The following is an 18,237-nucleotide window of genomic DNA, read 5'->3' on the forward strand; positions in this document are numbered from 1 at the left end:
AGCCTCACGTTTCTGGACTAGAATTTATCGTCTGCTATCCTGTCTATTTGACACCCATATTCCTAAGGATCCCACACAGGCTCTGTTACACGCCACAGTGCCTGGTTTAACCACATCCCAAGGCTCCATAGCATCATAATATAAAAAACCAACAGACTGCATAGGAATGAATATCTAGGCTGTTAACGGCTATTTCAATTTGCAATAGCCAATAGCAGGCTGGCTATTGCACCCGCCCACTGCTGCTGTCAATCAGCAGAGGAGGACCTGATGGAGAACTTCATGTCCACCTCTGCTGATTGACAACAGCAGAGGGCGGGTGCAATAGCCGGCCTGCTATTGCAAAGTGAAATAGCCAATAGCAATCTAGCTATTCATTTCCATGCCTTTTTTTTTTTTTTACTCTGCCGGCGACCTTGATGTTTGATTAAAAAAACAAAACAAATAGACAGCAGGGAAAAGTTTACTGTGCTAGATAGAGTAAAATGTTTCTCTCCCGGGTGTCCGGGAGCCGATATCTTGTAGTGGGGCTACCTCAGCACTGCAAGGGTTAACGGCTCAAATAAAAAAACTATTCTCATCTGATCCTCGGTCCTGTCGGGCTGCTAGAACGTTCCCGGGCTCTGCGGGTCTAAGCCATGCTGATGTCATCACATCTAATACAGGTCCATTTGCCTAAATGAGGGCATGGGAGGACATTCCATAGCTGGAGCAGAGAAAGGCAAGCACTCACAGCAGCAGGACTGAGGTTAAGGTGAGTATATTTTCTGTATTCCAGCCCCTAGGCCAGCAGTTCTCAACCTGTGGGTCGCGACCCCATCGGGGGTCGAATGACGATTCGCCAGGGGTCGCCCGGGAGTCTCCTGATATTAGATAGCGGCTCCAGGCCGCCCGGGAGAGAAGCACTTTCTCCCGGAAAGGTTTACTCTGCTCGATCGAGCAGAGTAAACCTTTCCCTGCAATCGTTTTTTTTTTTTCTGACATCGGGGGCCGTCGACCGCCGTAAGTCAGAAAAAAAAAAACACCATAGGAATGCATGGCTAGATTCCTATTGGCTATTTCACTTTGCAATAGCCAATAGCAAACTAGCTATTGCACTCGCCCTCTGCTGCTGCCAATCAACAGAAGGGGACCTGAGATTCTCCATCAGGTCCTTTTCTAGTGATTGACAGCAGCAGAAGGCAGGTGCAATAGCTAGTTTGCTATTGCAAAGTGAAATAGCCAATAGGAATCTAGCTATGGTTTAGGGGGTGGGGTGTAGCTGCACCGCAATTAGGGTTGCCACCTGTCCAGGATTCACCCGGACTGTCTGGGTTTTGAATGCTGTGTTCGGGTTTCATGACAGCAGAAACTTGGACACAAGATGTCAGACAGACAGGGGCAACCAAAATGAAGATAGGGGCTTACATATGAATGGGTGGCGCTACTTACATATGCATGTCCATGTCCGCACGTTGCTAGAGTGTGTTCGGGTTTCGCTTGAAGAAAAGGTGCCAACCCCAACTGCAATGGTTAATTATTTCTCTATATATAAGAAAACCTGTTACTTTATCCTGCATGGGCTATTCACACGATCACTTCAATATCGTGGTACTAAATAAGGGCAGCTGGTTCTTTTTATGAATCCATAACAACCACTTCCGTCTCATTGTCACATGGCAACTGACTACTATACTCTTCCAGAGACCACACAAGCCCCGCCCACGCCACCACCAAGAACTCGCTCTGTGACTCCGCCCACGCCGCCGGAAGTGACGCACGGGGCTCGGGCACACTGGCCGGTTATGGCGGTGACGTAGTGTGGGGAGTTCGGTGTTGTGATTGGTTGTTCTTTTCCCGCGCACTTTGTGTTGTTGCTGTCAGGCTCCCGAGTTGCTCTGTGTCACGTCATGGACTTGTCGGTGTATGATTCCGCCGGCCTGCCGGACCTGTTGCCTCTCTACTACCGGAGGCTCTTCCCCTTCTACCAGTACTACAGATGGCTCAGCTACGGGGGCGGTGAGCACATAATGGGGGTCGTCTGTCATACTATTGTCATGTGCATGGCCCTCTGATCTCTTCACATGAAAGCACAGATCTCTGCTGACTGTTCTCTATCGCTGCTTTCTACATGTCAAGCTCTGCACTACATGTAAATCAGTCCTGTTATAGTTGTACTCACTCCTGTATGCATTGTTCTCCTAAAATTCTATTTGATCACTTTTTAGCATTATCTAGTCTTTACAGGTTTCTTGTTGGTAATTGTGTTTGTGGGCGACCGTTGTGTGCGCTGATATTCTGTGTGTATCTCATGTCATTCCTCAGCACTGGTGACTTTGCATTGTATTCTGTCTGAGGTTTACAGGAAAAGTCTGCCCTTTGTGAGCAGAACTTTCAGTGAATGTTCCTAAAGCCCGACTCCGGCTAAAACATTGTTGTCTGTGGACGGAGTGGGATGAGAAAAGCTGTCCATGTAGGGTACAATCTCAATTAGTTTTATCTAATGTTAAATGAGGACACTTCTATACGATTCACTCCCTTTACCATTCATGTTTGTCACCTCAACACAATTCCCAAAATCCAGTGTACCCATCGCACTCCTGACCAAATAATACCCCTAGAGATGGGTGGGGCTGCCAAAGTAACTGCAGATGTTTGCCTGAAGAAGAAACCGCTGTTGTTCCGAAACGTCGCTATATGATGTGATAGCAATCGAGTCAATAAACCGTTTTTGACTTGAAATTCTATTGGAGTGCAAGTGACTTTATACATACACTCAACACAATGCCCACACGTGAGCCATCTGTGTATTGTGATGCATGTCCACTTTTATCGCATTGTAGTTGCATTAAAGTGACATTAAAGTCTAATTTTGTTTCACATAAATAGCAAGCCGTAGATATATGCAAAAACATTTGTCACATTTAAGAAAAAATAAAGTTACCAAATAGGTAAGAACTTACCTGTGTCTGTGCTGCTTGCTCCCGGCTGTAGAACACAGCTTCCGAACGGCTGTGCAGGAGGATGAGTGCAGGCGCATGTGCAGTTCATATCACCAGAGGGGAGAGACGCAGTGAAAATGAATGCACGCAGAAGGGAGCATGCACATCGGACAGACACCGTGGGACACAGAACACACAGCAGCCTGCGATGAATTGGAGACCAGCACCAGCGCTGGAGGGACTCCTGAAAACAAGTGGAAGAAAGAAGATGATCGGATTAAGACGCATCATTTAAGGTAAGTCCTTAAAGCAGCATGGGGGAAGGGGGGATGAAGATGCGACCTCAGTACAAAGCTCTATGAATCCTGCAGCACTATAGCCTTCCATCAACAGATATAAGTGATGATTTGCGGGGAAAAGGCAGTGCTGGTTATGGCAGCTGGTGATTTTACAGCAAAGTCAGTGTTAAACTTGCTGAACTCCAGTATAATTATTGTGCCCAGAGTTGGGCATTAATATCATAAAAAGGAAATGACGATAAGATAACAGCTTTTCAGTGGAGTAGAGAATTGGAACCTCGTCAAATATGTATTCCTTGAAGTTGCAACAGAATTCTGACAGAGATTCCAATGCACTTCTACTTGTCTGCAAATATATTTTCTACCAAGGTTTGAACTGGTCCTGCTTATACTACATGTGCTAACAATGTGACAGATCTACTCACAAAATGTCCTGGAGGTTTGTGCTATTTTTGGAGGCAGGGGGTCAAGTAGTATAACCAGGAAAAACTGATACTTATTTTTTTTTAAAGAAGTTGATTGACCTTTTTCTGGGTGTTCTTTCAGTTGTGAAAAACTACTTTGTGCACCGAGAGTTCAGCTTCACCCTAAAAGATGACATATATGTACGATATCAGTCCTTCAACAACCAGAGCGAGCTGGAGAAAGAAATGCAGAAGATGAATCCTTACAAAATCGACATTGGAGCCGTGTACTCCCACAAGGTGACCACTGTAACAGCTATGCAGGATATACTCTTCATCTTTATGTAACTTCACAACATTTCTCTTTTACAACTTATTGATTTATCTTGCTGTTTATTTTGGATGATTACATGTTTTTTTGTCTGTTTTTATTCTAGCTCTCTCGCTAATTTGTTCTTTACATTCATTTATTGTAATGCCACTTTACCTTTCTGCCTTCTAATATACACATGATGAGGGCACTCTTGAGCAACATTTTTAGGAAACAATCTGTTACTATAAGTGTATTATATATTGATAGTGTATTTAAGTTCTGAAATGCAGAGAGATACAATATTCGATGTTTTCAATCAAATTTGGGAAAACCCTATTATATGTTTGTGTTTCCAATCACACAGGATACCTAAAATGTAAAAGAAATAGCTCTTACTTTTAGATACAGTATGTCCCTCTACACATCGCAAGCTACTATGCATTATTGCATTATTATTAATCATTTGAAAAGGAGTCTGTCCCCATAGCAAAACCAGGGACAAACTGGGTTTCCTTCCATTAACATACAAGCTTCTAGATATTTAACCCTTTATGATAGACAGTGTTCAAATCTAGTTTACAATTGATAATGAGATCTTCCAGCACAGTACAGATAGGGTTCACCATGGTAAACATTAACTCCACAGCCCCCTCCTTACCATAAATAGGGGGGAATCTAGCTAAGCAAGAGAAAATCCCTTTTTGAAAGCAGCAATTTTTCAATATTTTGTAAGTAATTTTATGCAAATGGGATAAAAAAATAACGTAGGTATAACAATTTGGCTGCTAAGTGGAACTGCCTTTTAAAGCCAAAACTTAAATATACTATTCCTTAACTCCTCTAATAAGCTCTGGGAGACAAAGGAAATGCTTGGTACTTTCAGGTATAAAGAAGCATGTGATGCACTCCATGGGCCAATCGGCAGTATCACATGGTGAGGTCATATAGTCTGATAGTTGTCTGGCTGCAGTGCTCTGTCTTCAGTTCTGTTTCAGTTGATGACCTAGACAAGTATGTAGAATGGGAAAATCAGAAGGCCTTATCTCCATCAGTGACTAAAAGCACTGAAGCAAACAGAGCAGCCAGGAAACTAGCATTTTCAGAGAGGTCAGCAGTGTCATCCTCGGAGTTTCTCTATTACGATAATTTTCTTATAAAAGTTTACAAAATGTGTCTTGTTTGGCACTTTCTGCTTTGCTACAGACAGTTTTTTGCTCCCCCATCACTCTCTTTAGTACTCACCTGTGTCATGTGGGTCTTGGCTGTATGGAAGTCTAAGGAGATGTCTTTTTATGAATATATAATTGGTGATTGTGACATGTCTCGCATCCCTGTAAGCATTAATGTAGATGCTTGATATGCTGATATCTCTGTGTGAGAAGTTTCATTCCTTTTATAACACTAATACAATCCATTTAGCTTTCTAATATCAATAGCTGTATATGCATTGGTCCTTGGTTAAAAAGTGTGTGTGTGTGTGTGTGTGTGTGTGTGTGTGTGTGTGTGTGTGTGTGTGTGTACGGACAAGTTTAAATTCATATGTAAATATAGGTTTTTGAATTGCTCTCCACAGCCCAGCATGCACAACTCTGTGAAATCGGGTACATTTCAAGCACAAGAGAAGGAGTTGGTGTTTGATATTGATATGACAGATTACGATGATGTTCGGAGATGCTGCAGGTAAATGCTATTTTCTCCTGTTTTACAAAACTGTGATACCACAATTAAAAAAACATAAATTTGAGCCATGTTCATAGGTGTATTCTGTGATCCATACAGTGCAACAAGTCTCTCAGCTGCACATATTCTGCTTGAGGTGACAACTCTCCCCATCCGTGTGCGACACCAATAACACTGACCAGATAGGGTAGACCATTATAAAGAAAATTGTCATAAAGCGCTCATTCAAGTGTTAATAACCACTTCCAATCCCTCCACTGGAATGCTGTACACAGCAGCTCTTAGTTTTGCATTTAGTTTTTAGAGGAGAGATTAGGAGCTCGGATCTTTAGGACAAGCATAACAATGTTGATATTAAAACTAGGAAGAGTAAGACTCGATCAAGCGTACACAAATATTTCTGGACTTTATGGGCCATGCCTTCTCCTCACCTCGGTTGGATCATAGGTCTTTGGTTTCGGTGCCAATATATGAACCTTTAGTTAAAAGGATTGAACCCTGTATAAAGACAGTACAGGTGTGCAGCGAGGAGGCCGTGTCTTCATTGAAGGACTTTTTTTTTTTTTTTTATTATTATGGAGTAGGACTGTCCCGATGCCACTTTAAGACCAAGTACTTGCTGATACCAATTACCGCTACTTTTTCTTAAAGGGATACGGTATGTGAAATTTTTTCTAAAACAACACAGACTGATGATTTTAGGGCAGTTTCTCACCAGAGTGAACTAAAGATGTCACCAGAAACGAATACAGATGTCACCAGAGCAGAATACATGCCCCCACAGCAGAATACATCTCACTAGGTTGCGTGCGATCTCACCCAGGCGACATGTGGATCTCTGCAGGGCTTTTTCAGCAGTTCCTATGCTGTGGAGTGTGCCGGTGGCTGTACTGTGCTGGTGAGGCTGTGGAAGGTGGAGGAGATCTACAACCAGACAGGCACTGCCATGGGCGGCTACATGCAGGTCCCCAGCAGGCTGCCGAGGTCCCCACAAGTACTCGTGGAAATGCCTGGTATACTAGTATCAGGACATACCTAGTTTTGAGGATACTGCATGGGATATTTTTGAGAATCAGGATGTGGTCGAATATACCTCCTGCGGTTTGCGGAAATGTCAGTTAAAGCGGATATTGCAGATGACTGATGTTGGGAAAGCATCACGGCCAAACTTATTAAAGGCCTGTGCTAGTCAGTTATCTGTGGTACTGACTGAGATTTTTAACTTGTCGTTGCTGTAGCGCAAAGTGCCCAATAGGTTTAAAACAACTGTTATTAAACCTATACTTGAGATGTTTAGTTATCACATGGTTAAATGATCAATGGCAGATTACATTCACATTGGTAGTTATGAAATGCTTTGAAAGAATCGTGCAGGATTATATCAAGGCCAGCTTGCCTCCTGGATTTGACCAATGGCAGTTGCAGTTTCCTTGGCACTTCATGCAGCCCCTGGTCACTTATGTGAAGGTACTATTTGTAGATTTTAGTTCTGCCTTTAATATCCTAGATCCTAATAAATTGTATAGGAAAGTGCTGGAATTAAATCTTGATACTGCATTATTTTTGTGGATTAGGGATTTTTTGATAAACAGGCTGCAAATGGTGATAGTGAGCGATCGTGTCTCGGCCAGTACTATCGTGAGTACGGGAGTACCACAGGGCTTTGTTCTTAGGCTCCATTCACACATAGCAGCATCGGTTTCCGTATGGTAAATCATGCGTAGCAAAACCACCCAAGATTTAACATACTTGCGGATTCCGCGCGTTTGCGGCTATACTATAGCAGTGAATGTGCGAAATCTGCCCCTGAAATCGTGCTTGGACTATTTTGCGGGACGCGCGGTTTTGTACCATTCGTTCCCCGCAATAGTCTAAACAATACACATTAAAATGCAATTGTTTTTTTATCTTCTGATTGGATGCAGACTTTGATCAGGTATTTTGAGAGCCATTGAGGCCGACTAGCAAGATACTAAAGCTTGGCCCAGCGGGAGATTCCTCCATCCACACAGTTTAGCATAAATGGAGGAATCTGTTGCACTTTTTCCATCTGACCATAGAAAATCTGCAGATTTTCTATCTATAAGTGTATGGCCATCTTAAGAGTGGTTTGAGATAAACTATTTGGCATTGCATGCAGGTCACAGCGTAATACAATCTTATCTTATGATGATGGCAAAAAAACTGGTAAGTTCCCTTGCGCATGGTTTGATATTTCAAAGTCATTACAGATTTACCGTATTTATTAACATACAGTTTGCTAAGTATACAACCTTTACTTGGTAAATCCCACTGTGTAGCATTGCAATGACTGTGCAGTACTGAGCTTTAGATAACATGATATTCGGGTACAGCAGTACATATTTGCTTACTAGGTTTGTGAAGAAAAGTACTTTAAAATCCACCCTGTTGTGGACAGACTTGCACCAACTTTTGCAATCTTACATTGAACGCAGATGTTGGAGATCATCATTTAATGTTTGTCACAACGACCATTTTGAGGTGACTTTTACTTTAATGATCAGTTATATACCTTAACCGGCTTTCTGGTGTTCCAGTTCTGCAGATATATGCAATAAGTGCTGGACTCTGATGACCATTGCCATGCGAATCCTGGATAGAGCACTAGCAGGTAAGCACATAAGTAGTCTTGTCTGATGCAAGATGTTTTACAGTAGACGGATAAGTAAACATGTTTTGAGTATTACTGTATTTTACACACTGCTCCTTGCATCACCTTAAAATATATACACTGTGCTATATGTGGGGGGTTGTTTTTGGTTTTAGCAGTTCTATATTTTTGGTAATACAACTGATCAACCACATATTCTATTATACAGGTATGTGTGTGTGTGTTTATAGCCTGTTGAAATGCTTTCTCTTAGGGCTCAGTCTAAGTTTTCAGTCCATCAAACTGAGCCACAAAGCAGGCATTGGTGTCCTGTCGTTTTTAGCTAATCCATAGTGTCCTGTATTAAATGTTTGTAAAACAAATAAAATAAGTGTTTTAATGTGTACACTTAGAAGAAAGCTACATTTGTATTCAAAACAATTGGTTGCTTATTAACGTGGAAACTTTTTCTTCTAATTGCTATAATTCTATGTTTTTGTTTTTTTTTTAGATGATTTTGGGTTCCGTCATCGATTATGGGTATACTCAGGCAGAAGAGGAGTCCATTGCTGGGTGTGTGATGAGGCTGCCAGGAAGCTCTCCCAGGCTGAAAGATCTGCTGTAGCAGAATATTTGAGTGTGGTGAAGGTAGAGTATATATTGTGATCATCTGTAGCCACGGTTGCAATTGGAAATTTGTTTCTCAGATTAGTTAGCCTAAAATGGCCGTAGATATGAATAAAGTCAGATTAGGCAAAGATGCATCTCTGTAGTGTTGGCAGATACGTGCTGGACAACCACATTCCAAAAAAAAAAAAGGTTACTGTTATCTTTCGAGACATGTGGAGCCAGGACCATTTTCCTACTTCTCTTTTTGTTTCCTAAACACGTGCACTCGGCTTGGCCAAGCCAATCAGATCTCTGACAGTTTAGGGTTCTTTCACATGTGCGTTGAGAATTTAATAAAAGAGCAATGCTGATTACCACGCCTATAGTGTTAAGGCATTCAGCAGGCATTTTCAAGGCATTACGGAGGCGTCAAAAATGCTTGCAAAATGTCCTGCAAGTAGGGGAGTGAAGGGGAAGTGACCAGCTTTGGTACTTTAGTAGAGGCATTTGTCCAGCGGCATGCACTCTATTTTTGTTACAACGCTAACGCCCATGTGTTAACTGTAGAGCTGCAGCTAACGATTATTTTCAAAATCGATTAGTTAAATTGCTTTGTCCCGCAGAGACGCTTTAAAAATACTTCTCTAATGCCTGATTGAAATAGACGCGTGAAAGAGGCCTTACTGTGGTCTTGCATTTCCAATGGCCTCCTTTAGAGTTAAAGTATAGCATGTTTTCAGTGAGCACAAACCTTGTTGTTATTTAGGTGTTTACCTTAAAATGATATTAAAGTTGAAATGTTTTTTAGATGCTGATTAACTCACTTACAGTAAATGCTGCTCCCTGATGTTAAAAGGTTTTTTGTTTCCCCCTAGATTCAGCTAATCCCCTGAGCACTGGCCTAATATTCTGTTCTAGGGTGGCTCTTTTATTTTGCAAGGTTCCTTTGGAGCCACCCTTGTGCATGATAGTAAAATGTGTGTTGCTGCTAATTTATGGCTTTCTGTGACTTTCTTTTTGTGATATTTAATTATCTCTTTAGGGAGGTGAAGAGACCATAAAGAAGGTTCAGCTCTTCGATCCCATTCACCCATTTATAAAGTACGTTTTACTAGCTATTGATGCTGCCATTTGTTTAACTGCATGTGTTTTGATTTTTCTTTTTTTGTAATAACTTTTTTAAATATATTTGTAAGGTTTTAGGTAATTTCTGTGTCAAAATTGTTGAATTATGTAACTACGGCTATGTATCTGCTTTAAAATGAAAGACGCAAGCTTTCCCCCTAGACACAAAATGTTCTTGTCTCATGTTATCTAGTTGGAACTTTACTTTAGTAAACATTTTGTCAAGTGCAAGGCTAAAATCTGGACATCTTCTGCATATTGCTTTATTTTTTTCCGCTTTAGCTGTAGTCAGGGCTGCAACTAGCTAATCGATTAAGCAATAATATTTGATTATGATAATAGTTGTCAACTATTCTTATTATCGATTAGTTGGTTGGATCCCCTGGCTCTCTCCTCCAAGCTGGGAGGAGGTCACAGCAAGCAGTGGGTGGGTGCAGTAGCTAGCCTGCTATTGCAATTTGAAATAGCCAATAGCAGACTGGCTATTGCACCAGCCCACTACCTGCTGTATTTACATTCAGCTGGCATCTGCAGAATCTTGCACCGGCTGCTGTCATTCCCTGGCTGAGGCTATTTAACCACCGTGTGCTTAAAAAAACAATTATTTACAAAAAATTTTTTTATAAAAGGTGGGGGAAAAAAAGTTGGTTTCGGCCTGACAAATTATGCTGTGGGAGATGCATTGCAGTGCCATTCATTTCTTTTTAAATCAAAGATTTTTATTGATTTTAACGTAACATGACACTTTTGCTAAGACAGTGGAGACATGTGGTTACAACGTACAGCACGCAGTGCATGGGAGTACATAAAGCGTTGGGATAGGCACTGCTCTAGAGTTAAACACAATAATAGTTATTGCTGGTGCAATAGGCTCGCCCGTCGAGTTGTTCAAGTTAGTGACAGGTTCCACCCGAATACTGAGGGGCCTGGCCAACTGACGGGGTTAAACAGAGGGAGTTGTTCCTTTGCGAGGCACTGCATAACAGGACCGCCGTTCGTGCTGTGAGAGAGCGCACTGAACCACTGCAAACGTCAACCATGAAAGATCGCGCCCAAGAAGGGCAGTTGGAGAGAGACAGAGAAAGAAAGGAGAAAGATTAGAGAAGAACGGGCAGTGCCATTCATTTCAATGGCACCCCAAACACACCTCCCACCCACAGTGTGATCGACTGCACTGGAACGCACGGTACCGCGATGCTGTGCGTTCCAGTTCAGTGCATGCAGTTTTATTCTGAAGTAAACGTTTGTAACACACATTTGTGTATTATCTTAAATTTAAGGATGATATTTAATTTTTTTTAAATCCGATTAATCGGAAAAAAAATCGTCTAATCGATTATGAAAATAATCATTAGTTGCAGCCCTAGTTGTAGTTTTAGCAGAGCTTTGTGCTATTTTCTGCTTTGTAATGTCTGCATGTATTTTATGCCATGAAGGAGTGTAGTTTTGAATATACATTGTTTGCATTTGCTAATTTTTGCTAAACCTACTGTATTTGTGTATTAGACATTTAAGGAAACCTACACCTACTTTTAATGTGGTGCATGTTGGATGCCAGGTCCCCTGCTCCACTCTGTGATTGCTTTCACTAGCCTCTACATCACAACTGTACCCTGTAGTGACATAGTTGTCAGCGGATAGTGCTGCAGAGGGAGGCTCAAGACACCGTCATCCAACAATCCTGCAAGTGTCAACTATATTAGATCTTTCGGCAAGGTTCAACTCCAAAGGGTTGGGTGGTGTGGGCAATGGGACAGTAAAATGTTAACTGTTGGATTTGGTTTTTGAAACTAGTGGCAGGGTCCCTTTTTAACCCCTTCATGACTGAGGCCTTTTTTTCATTTTTTGTACCCATGTTATATACAATTGTGGAAGCTGTGCCCAAAAAAGGCAAACCGAAGACATGGGACTCGTCGCCTATAGGCTCCCTGGCTCTTTTCCCCATTATTGACTTACCACACTGTGTCTTTGTGAAGGCAGCCATCTAAGTAGTGATCTAGGGCGTTGCCTCCTCATGCCAAAGCTGCCACCCCTTCCACAGATCACAACTGGTCAGATGACTGGTAGGGTAGTAATTGGAAGAATCACTGTTCCACAGAACGAATGAAGCAGAAGCAAGCTTGCAGGTCCTCTGGTATACAGTGAGAAGCACAGTAGTGACATTGCCAAATCTCACTTGAAATCTAGCATGATTAGCAGTCAGAGGCAGCAGTGCCTAGATGATCATACACTGCAGATATATGGCTGCTGGGCTACAGAAAAGGAGTGCCTGAATACAGTCTTGTGTTAGGAAATGCACTGCTACATTTCCAGATTAAATCAAGACAGAAATACTGCTTACACACAATTAAAGAAGATTTCTAGACAGTTCAAACATTAGCTTTTGCAGTGGGGCTACACCGCTCGCCCCTCTCCCTCTGTGTCTTCATGTCTAATAGACTGATGTCACAGGTCATTAGACTGCAGGAGACCAGGGAAGAAGAGGGTGCCGGGACAGTTCTAGCAGCCAGGCAGGACCGAGGATTGGGTTATGTTTTTGTTTTTTAACCAAATGCACACCTAACCCTTGCAGTGTGGAGGTAGCCCTGCTGTAAGGGTTATTTTTTTTTTTTAAATGTATTCATTTAACTGCCCAGTGTTCTTTACGTTTCTGGGTGTTCCATGAAAGGTAGCATATCTTCACTTTGAGCTCAGGTCCTTTTTTTTTTTTTTTTCTTAGTTTCTTGAATTTCAGCTATTTTATATATTTTCAAATTGGTGGGAAAGAATGGTTTATTAGTGATAACAATGTTAGAATGGTCAGATCCTTGTTAACGGGACTTTTTTGTTTATGATGCCAGTCACTGTAAACTGTACCAATTGTTCCATTGTATGAAGTAATATTAGTTTTGTCTTCTAGGAAATCCATTATGGTGGTGGAGAAATATTTTGAACAATATGCTTTGGTGGGGCAGGACATTTTGGAGAATAAGCAGAACTGGGACAAGGTGTTGGCACTTGTTCCAGAAGATATCCTTTTTCATTGAACGTTCCTTATTGAACAGTTTGTTAATCCCAAAAAAAAATCAGATTAAATCCTTAACCTACGTTCTCACTAGTCCGAGAGCTTGCGCAGAAAGATTTCCAGAAAGCACGTACTTCAGTTGAGCGATGGGAGAAACTGAAGAAATGTTTAAACGCCCCGGTATGTAACAATCATACAGGAAATGCGCTTGCTTTTCAAATTGACACTTTTTTTCAGTTCTGCTGTTTGAAATGTTCTCATGTTATCAATGAACAGGAACACTCATAGAGGATTCCTGTTCATTGATAACAGGGGACACAGAAAAAGAGATTGAGGACTTTGTATTCTCAATCTCTTTTTCTATTTTAAAAGGGAAATATCAGGGGTCTGTTTAGACCCCTAATATTTCCCCGAAGCCCCTAAAAGTAATGTAAAAAAAAAGAAATATTTAATAAAAAAGTAAATTAATAAATAAAAATTAATATAAAAAAAATTTTTGGTTTCGGCCTGACAATTTTTATTTTGGTTTTAAAATTTCCATTTCGGTGCTATATATATCTCGATCTATATATCTATCTATCTATCTCTCAAAACGACTTGTATAGATTAATAATCCACTAATGGGTCCAGGGTCCCCACCATGAGGTCACTGGCCATGGTCCCTCCCTCCTTAAACACACCACGTTGGGCCTGCCGCTCGCCATGTGTGTGGTGGCGTCTGCCAACTTTGCATGCACAAAATACAATAAGTGCTTGAGCAAGAGATTCACGACACCAAACGCACATAATTCTTCATCTGCCCATCGGACACATTTGCAAACGGGAGGGAAGGCTGAACTATTGTAAGGTGGGGAAAAAAATAAGTGGGGCGGAAAAAATTAAATCCTCCCTCCATATCCACCCACCCTCCTACAAAACCAGAAAAAAAGAGGGTGTGGAAAGAAAATGATGAGGGACGGGCAAATTAGGAGGAGGGAGTATAAAAATGTAAACCCTCCTCACATGCCAGATATTCATGAATGCAATAACCATACCAGTGACACCTACCGTAGTGGTATTTAAATATACTGCAGTACATACACAGTATCACATTAAACTAAGTGGTACCAACAGGTAAAACTGTAACCTAAAGGTGTAGATTTCCCCCAAGGACAGTTAACCTCTTGCCATCCGCCCGTTAAGAAAAAAACGGACGGACGGCTGACTCCTATCTGCGTGTTGCCGTCGTCAGACGGCATTTTTTTCCTGCAGTTTGTAAGCTGAAAATGTGTTTGCAAGGTAAAGTGGTATAAGGTTCCTTTTGGGCCGTGAAGCTCACTGCAATGCATTGTAACTGCAAATACTGAAACACTTCTATCTACTCTTGTCTTCATCTTATAGGATGTTAAAAAGGGTACTGCTAAGGAGATCATGTTACAGTACTGCTATCCCCGATTGGATGTGAATGTGAGCAAAGGTGTTAATCACTTGTTAAAGAGCCCTTTCAGTGTTCACCCTAAAACAGGTAATTGAGCACAATGCAGACTATATGCTTCTCACAGATAGGTTCATTTTTATAGGATCTGTCCAATGATTATTTATAGATGGGGCTTAGTGGACTGAGTCAGCCCCTGGCTTCAAATATATCATTTTTAATTGTTGATTTTATTCCTGCCCACCTTGCATATTTCAGAACCTCTAGCTGGATTCAGTATAATATGAACTACAACAGGGAGAGTGAGAACCCCTTTATAATAGCTGCAGCAGGTGTGCCGACCTAGGAACCTGGGTATAGAGTATATTTCCAACAAAGTCCCCAAGAGATGCAGTACTACACTTGTCACGTCATGTAGTAACTCGACAGCATCTAACAAAATATTTATTTTGATTGGACTGCCGCTGTAAAACCAATGTGAAATATTTTGATTTGTCTTTCCTGTTAATGGTTGTCAGCAGTTTATTAATTTTATATTGTATCATATCTGTCTTTCAGGAAGAATTTCTGTACCAATAGATTTCAAGAAGCTGGATCAGTTTGATCCATTTGCAGTTCCAACAATAAGGTAGGCAACAGTTAAGGCACTAAAATGAGTTGGTATCCCAAATTCTCTCCTTGCATTGCAAGAACTCCAGGAAAAACAAATAATAACCCTTGCAGCGGGCTTATACCAGCACTGCTTGTTCGTGTCTAGGTGCTAATATAAAAAAGTTATACATCCAAGACCATATAAGTCATATAAGACCATATAAGTCATTTATGTAATGCACACCCCTATATTGACCCCAAAATATAATCAACAAAGTCCACTGATTTAAAATGTCACATTACTGTGACTTTTATGTAACGTGGCAGAATGGTATAGCTCAAAGGGAACTTAGGCATTTACTTTAGGAAAGCTTTATTACCCCTTTCAGCAATACATTGTGACAAACGCAGTGTTTGCATGATATTAAGATGAGAATAAGTTGGGTTGACAATTGCTAAAAATGTAAATGACATTACATTCACTTACGTGAGCATTGCATGTTTGCGCAATGAACTCAAATGTCATCCAGATCACCCAATGGCATTGTTGCGAGCTGGGGATTAATCGGAGGGACTATTTTTAATATATAAATATATATGTGGAATATTCTATTTTTCTATACTTTATTTTATATTTTTTCACTGGGCCTGGTCAGTGGAAACCTAATCCAGGCCCCTCCATGCAGATGTGCAGCAGCAGGTCAGTTCCATTAGTAACCTGCTGCTGGCTGCAGTCAGCCAGTAATAGATCACTACAGCCGTGATCTGTTACTGCGGGAGGCACGGGACAGAGCTGTGACATGGAAAATAACTTTTTTTTTTTTTTTCTTCTCGACTTAAGCTTGCTATGTAGTGAGTTGGACAATGTGAATATAAAAGAGGATCAGGATAGCCCTGGTGATGAGGAGCCAGAAGTTAAACGCAGAACAAGAGGTAACCAAGAAAATTAAGTTTTATGAATCCTGAAAATGTGCTCCTTGAATGATTGCATGAAAACTACCTAAACATGTAGTTCCTCTTCTCCTAATTCAGTTGTATGTGTGTATATAGAGCATTTTCCTGCACCTGTCGAGTGTTACAAAACATACTGTCCAGTATTTTAAAAGATTATAATCTATAGGTAAATAAATAGGTAGCTATAATTTTGCCTTCTACAAATACATACAAACATCTTGCAATCATAAAAAATGGGTGGATATGAATTGGTCTAATTTATTGGCTTTAATTACCCTCATGAATGTTGGTGTTCAGTTGGAGAGATTTCCCCTCACTTCTGTTAGGGCAGGAAGTGAACAGAGATCTCTCCAGCTAGGACAGACAGCTGTAGTATAGTGGTTAGCACTGAGAGTCCTTGGTTGGAATTCCAGCCAGCTTACTATCTGCATGTAGTTTGCATGTTCTCACTGTGCTTGTGTGGGTTTCCTCCTATACTCCAAAGATATGCTGGAAGGTCCATTGGCTCCTGTCTAAATTGGCCCATGTATGTATGTATGTTAGGGACCTTGGATTGTAAGCTCCTTGAGGGCAGGAACTGATGTGGATGTGCACTATATAAAGCGCTGCATAAGTTTTCGCCACTATATAAATGCCAATAATAAATAAATAAAACCCATCTGCTTCAGTATAATGGAGGAAGGGTTTAGAATCTCTCTAAGGTTATTATTACTGTCTCGGTCTTGTCTTGATGATCACTGTCCATTAATTAATCAAGAAGTGACGTGTAATCTTCCCAATGGGGAAGTTATTCTGTCCCCAAGTCTACTTAAAATAAATGAGTTTTAAAGGTAATTATATTAGTTTCTTGAGGCACACCATTCATCATTAGATGGGGCTCTGGGGAGTTTTCTTTTTTTCTTTGCATAGACATCAGCTTTAGATTTGAAATACAAGTTTTGTTTATATTCACTAGATTATAAAAGAACAAGCCTTGCTCCATATGTGAAGGTGTTTGAACAATTTCTTGACAAGCTCGATCAGTCACGAAAAGGAGAGCTACTGCTGAAAAGTGGTAAGTGAATGGCAATCAATTCTAATACTTTTCAAGTGAGGGAAAATATACATTTCCGATTTGCTGGAATCTAAAACTAGATACTCCTTATCTATATTGCCAGCATTTACCATCAGAATATAGTAGGTAATATTTAATAATGTCAGTTGTTTTGGTACCCCTATGACCAGTATACAGCAGCAGATTGAAAGGGTATCTATGGTTAACAAAAAAAAATAAAATGTATTTCTATATTACATTTCCATAAGTTCTATCCCACTCCTAATAACCATATTGATCTAGAAATATGCGGCGCTATAAATGTCCGTACAGGTAATCAGTTTAGTGTTAAGCGTGAATATTGGCCACCTGCTGCTTGATCAGCTTCTTCCCTTGCTACATGATACGGAGTATGGTCTTACTTGGAGCATCAATTTTCCCACAGTGTACTTATTCATACATTTTCTATGGTGTCGTTTGATGTATGTGTAACTTTACCGCTCAACCTGGGGTAAATGTTGTATTTGGAAATGAGATGTTTATGAATACATCATACTTAAATATAGCTTTATTTTTTTATTTTTTTTTTCCCCCATTTAGATCTGAAGCGGGAGTTTTAACATTTCCGGCATGCTCATCGGTTTGCGTATCCGTGACTGATTTACATCGGGATATGCTTTGTACAATTTGGGCTTATTTAATAAGAGTTCAGAAACCTATATAAAACAGATTAGTAACTGGTGAAAGCTGGTTGCTATGGGTTACTGTGTTTATAATTCGTCTAATAAGTCTTACTTCTGAGGATCTTCGCAAAGTAATATCTGTATATTGGAAGTACATGGACTCAGGTTACCATAGCCACATGAGATGAAGCTGGCCTTGTTGAATGAATTTGTTTGACTGTTCCCTTTGCCCCAGAGATCACACTGCCAGAGCTGTCCAGATGCACCCCTCCATACTCCATAGGCATGCATGCCTGGGCAATTCAGATGTGGAAGTTTATGCACTTGGAAAATGTCCCCACATGCTTGGGTTGTGCCTGTACGTCTGATCGCCTTCTAGTGTCTAAAGCCACCTTTTAGACGCCAGCGATTTTTATGTCCAAAGTTAAAAATTTAAAAAATGTCCATCGGATTGTCCAATTGGTTAAGATATGAAGAAGTGAAAGCGCATTAACTAATTGTGTTTTTAGTGTTACTGAACAAGGATCACAAATTACCCTGTAAAAGTAAATTGTATCACGTATGTTTTTTACAAATAAATTGTATTATAGTTTGGT

General features: G+C 40.7%; 1 protein-coding gene across 3 annotated transcripts; it reads left to right on the top strand.

The window, feature by feature from the left end:
* Nucleotides 1–1,778: 1,778 nt before the first annotated feature.
* On the top strand, nucleotides 1,779–17,640 carry PRIM1 (primase (DNA) subunit 1). 3 transcript variants are annotated; one of them, XM_018569599.1, is made up of 13 exons: nucleotides 1,779–1,998; nucleotides 3,767–3,924; nucleotides 5,511–5,617; nucleotides 8,176–8,249; nucleotides 8,740–8,876; nucleotides 9,880–9,938; nucleotides 12,862–12,971; nucleotides 13,058–13,170; nucleotides 14,347–14,470; nucleotides 14,939–15,008; nucleotides 15,813–15,904; nucleotides 16,881–16,979; nucleotides 17,559–17,640. In XM_018569599.1, the coding sequence occupies exons 1-13, from the start codon at nucleotides 1,890–1,892 to the stop codon at nucleotides 17,576–17,578; spliced, it is 1,272 nt and encodes a 423-aa protein (XP_018425101.1). In that variant the 5' UTR covers nucleotides 1,779–1,889; the 3' UTR covers nucleotides 17,579–17,640. The 3 variants fall into 3 exon arrangements, with proteins under 3 accessions (XP_018425101.1, XP_018425103.1, XP_018425102.1); XM_018569601.1 differs by having other exon boundaries at nucleotides 14,359–14,470; XM_018569600.1 differs by having other exon boundaries at nucleotides 13,058–13,146.
* Nucleotides 17,641–18,237: the final 597 nt, after the last annotated feature.

This window comes from Nanorana parkeri, unplaced genomic scaffold (assembly GCF_000935625.1).
Source record: "Nanorana parkeri isolate BGI_ZX_2015 unplaced genomic scaffold, ASM93562v1 scaffold1364, whole genome shotgun sequence".
Lineage (NCBI taxonomy): Eukaryota > Metazoa > Chordata > Amphibia > Anura > Dicroglossidae > Nanorana > Nanorana parkeri.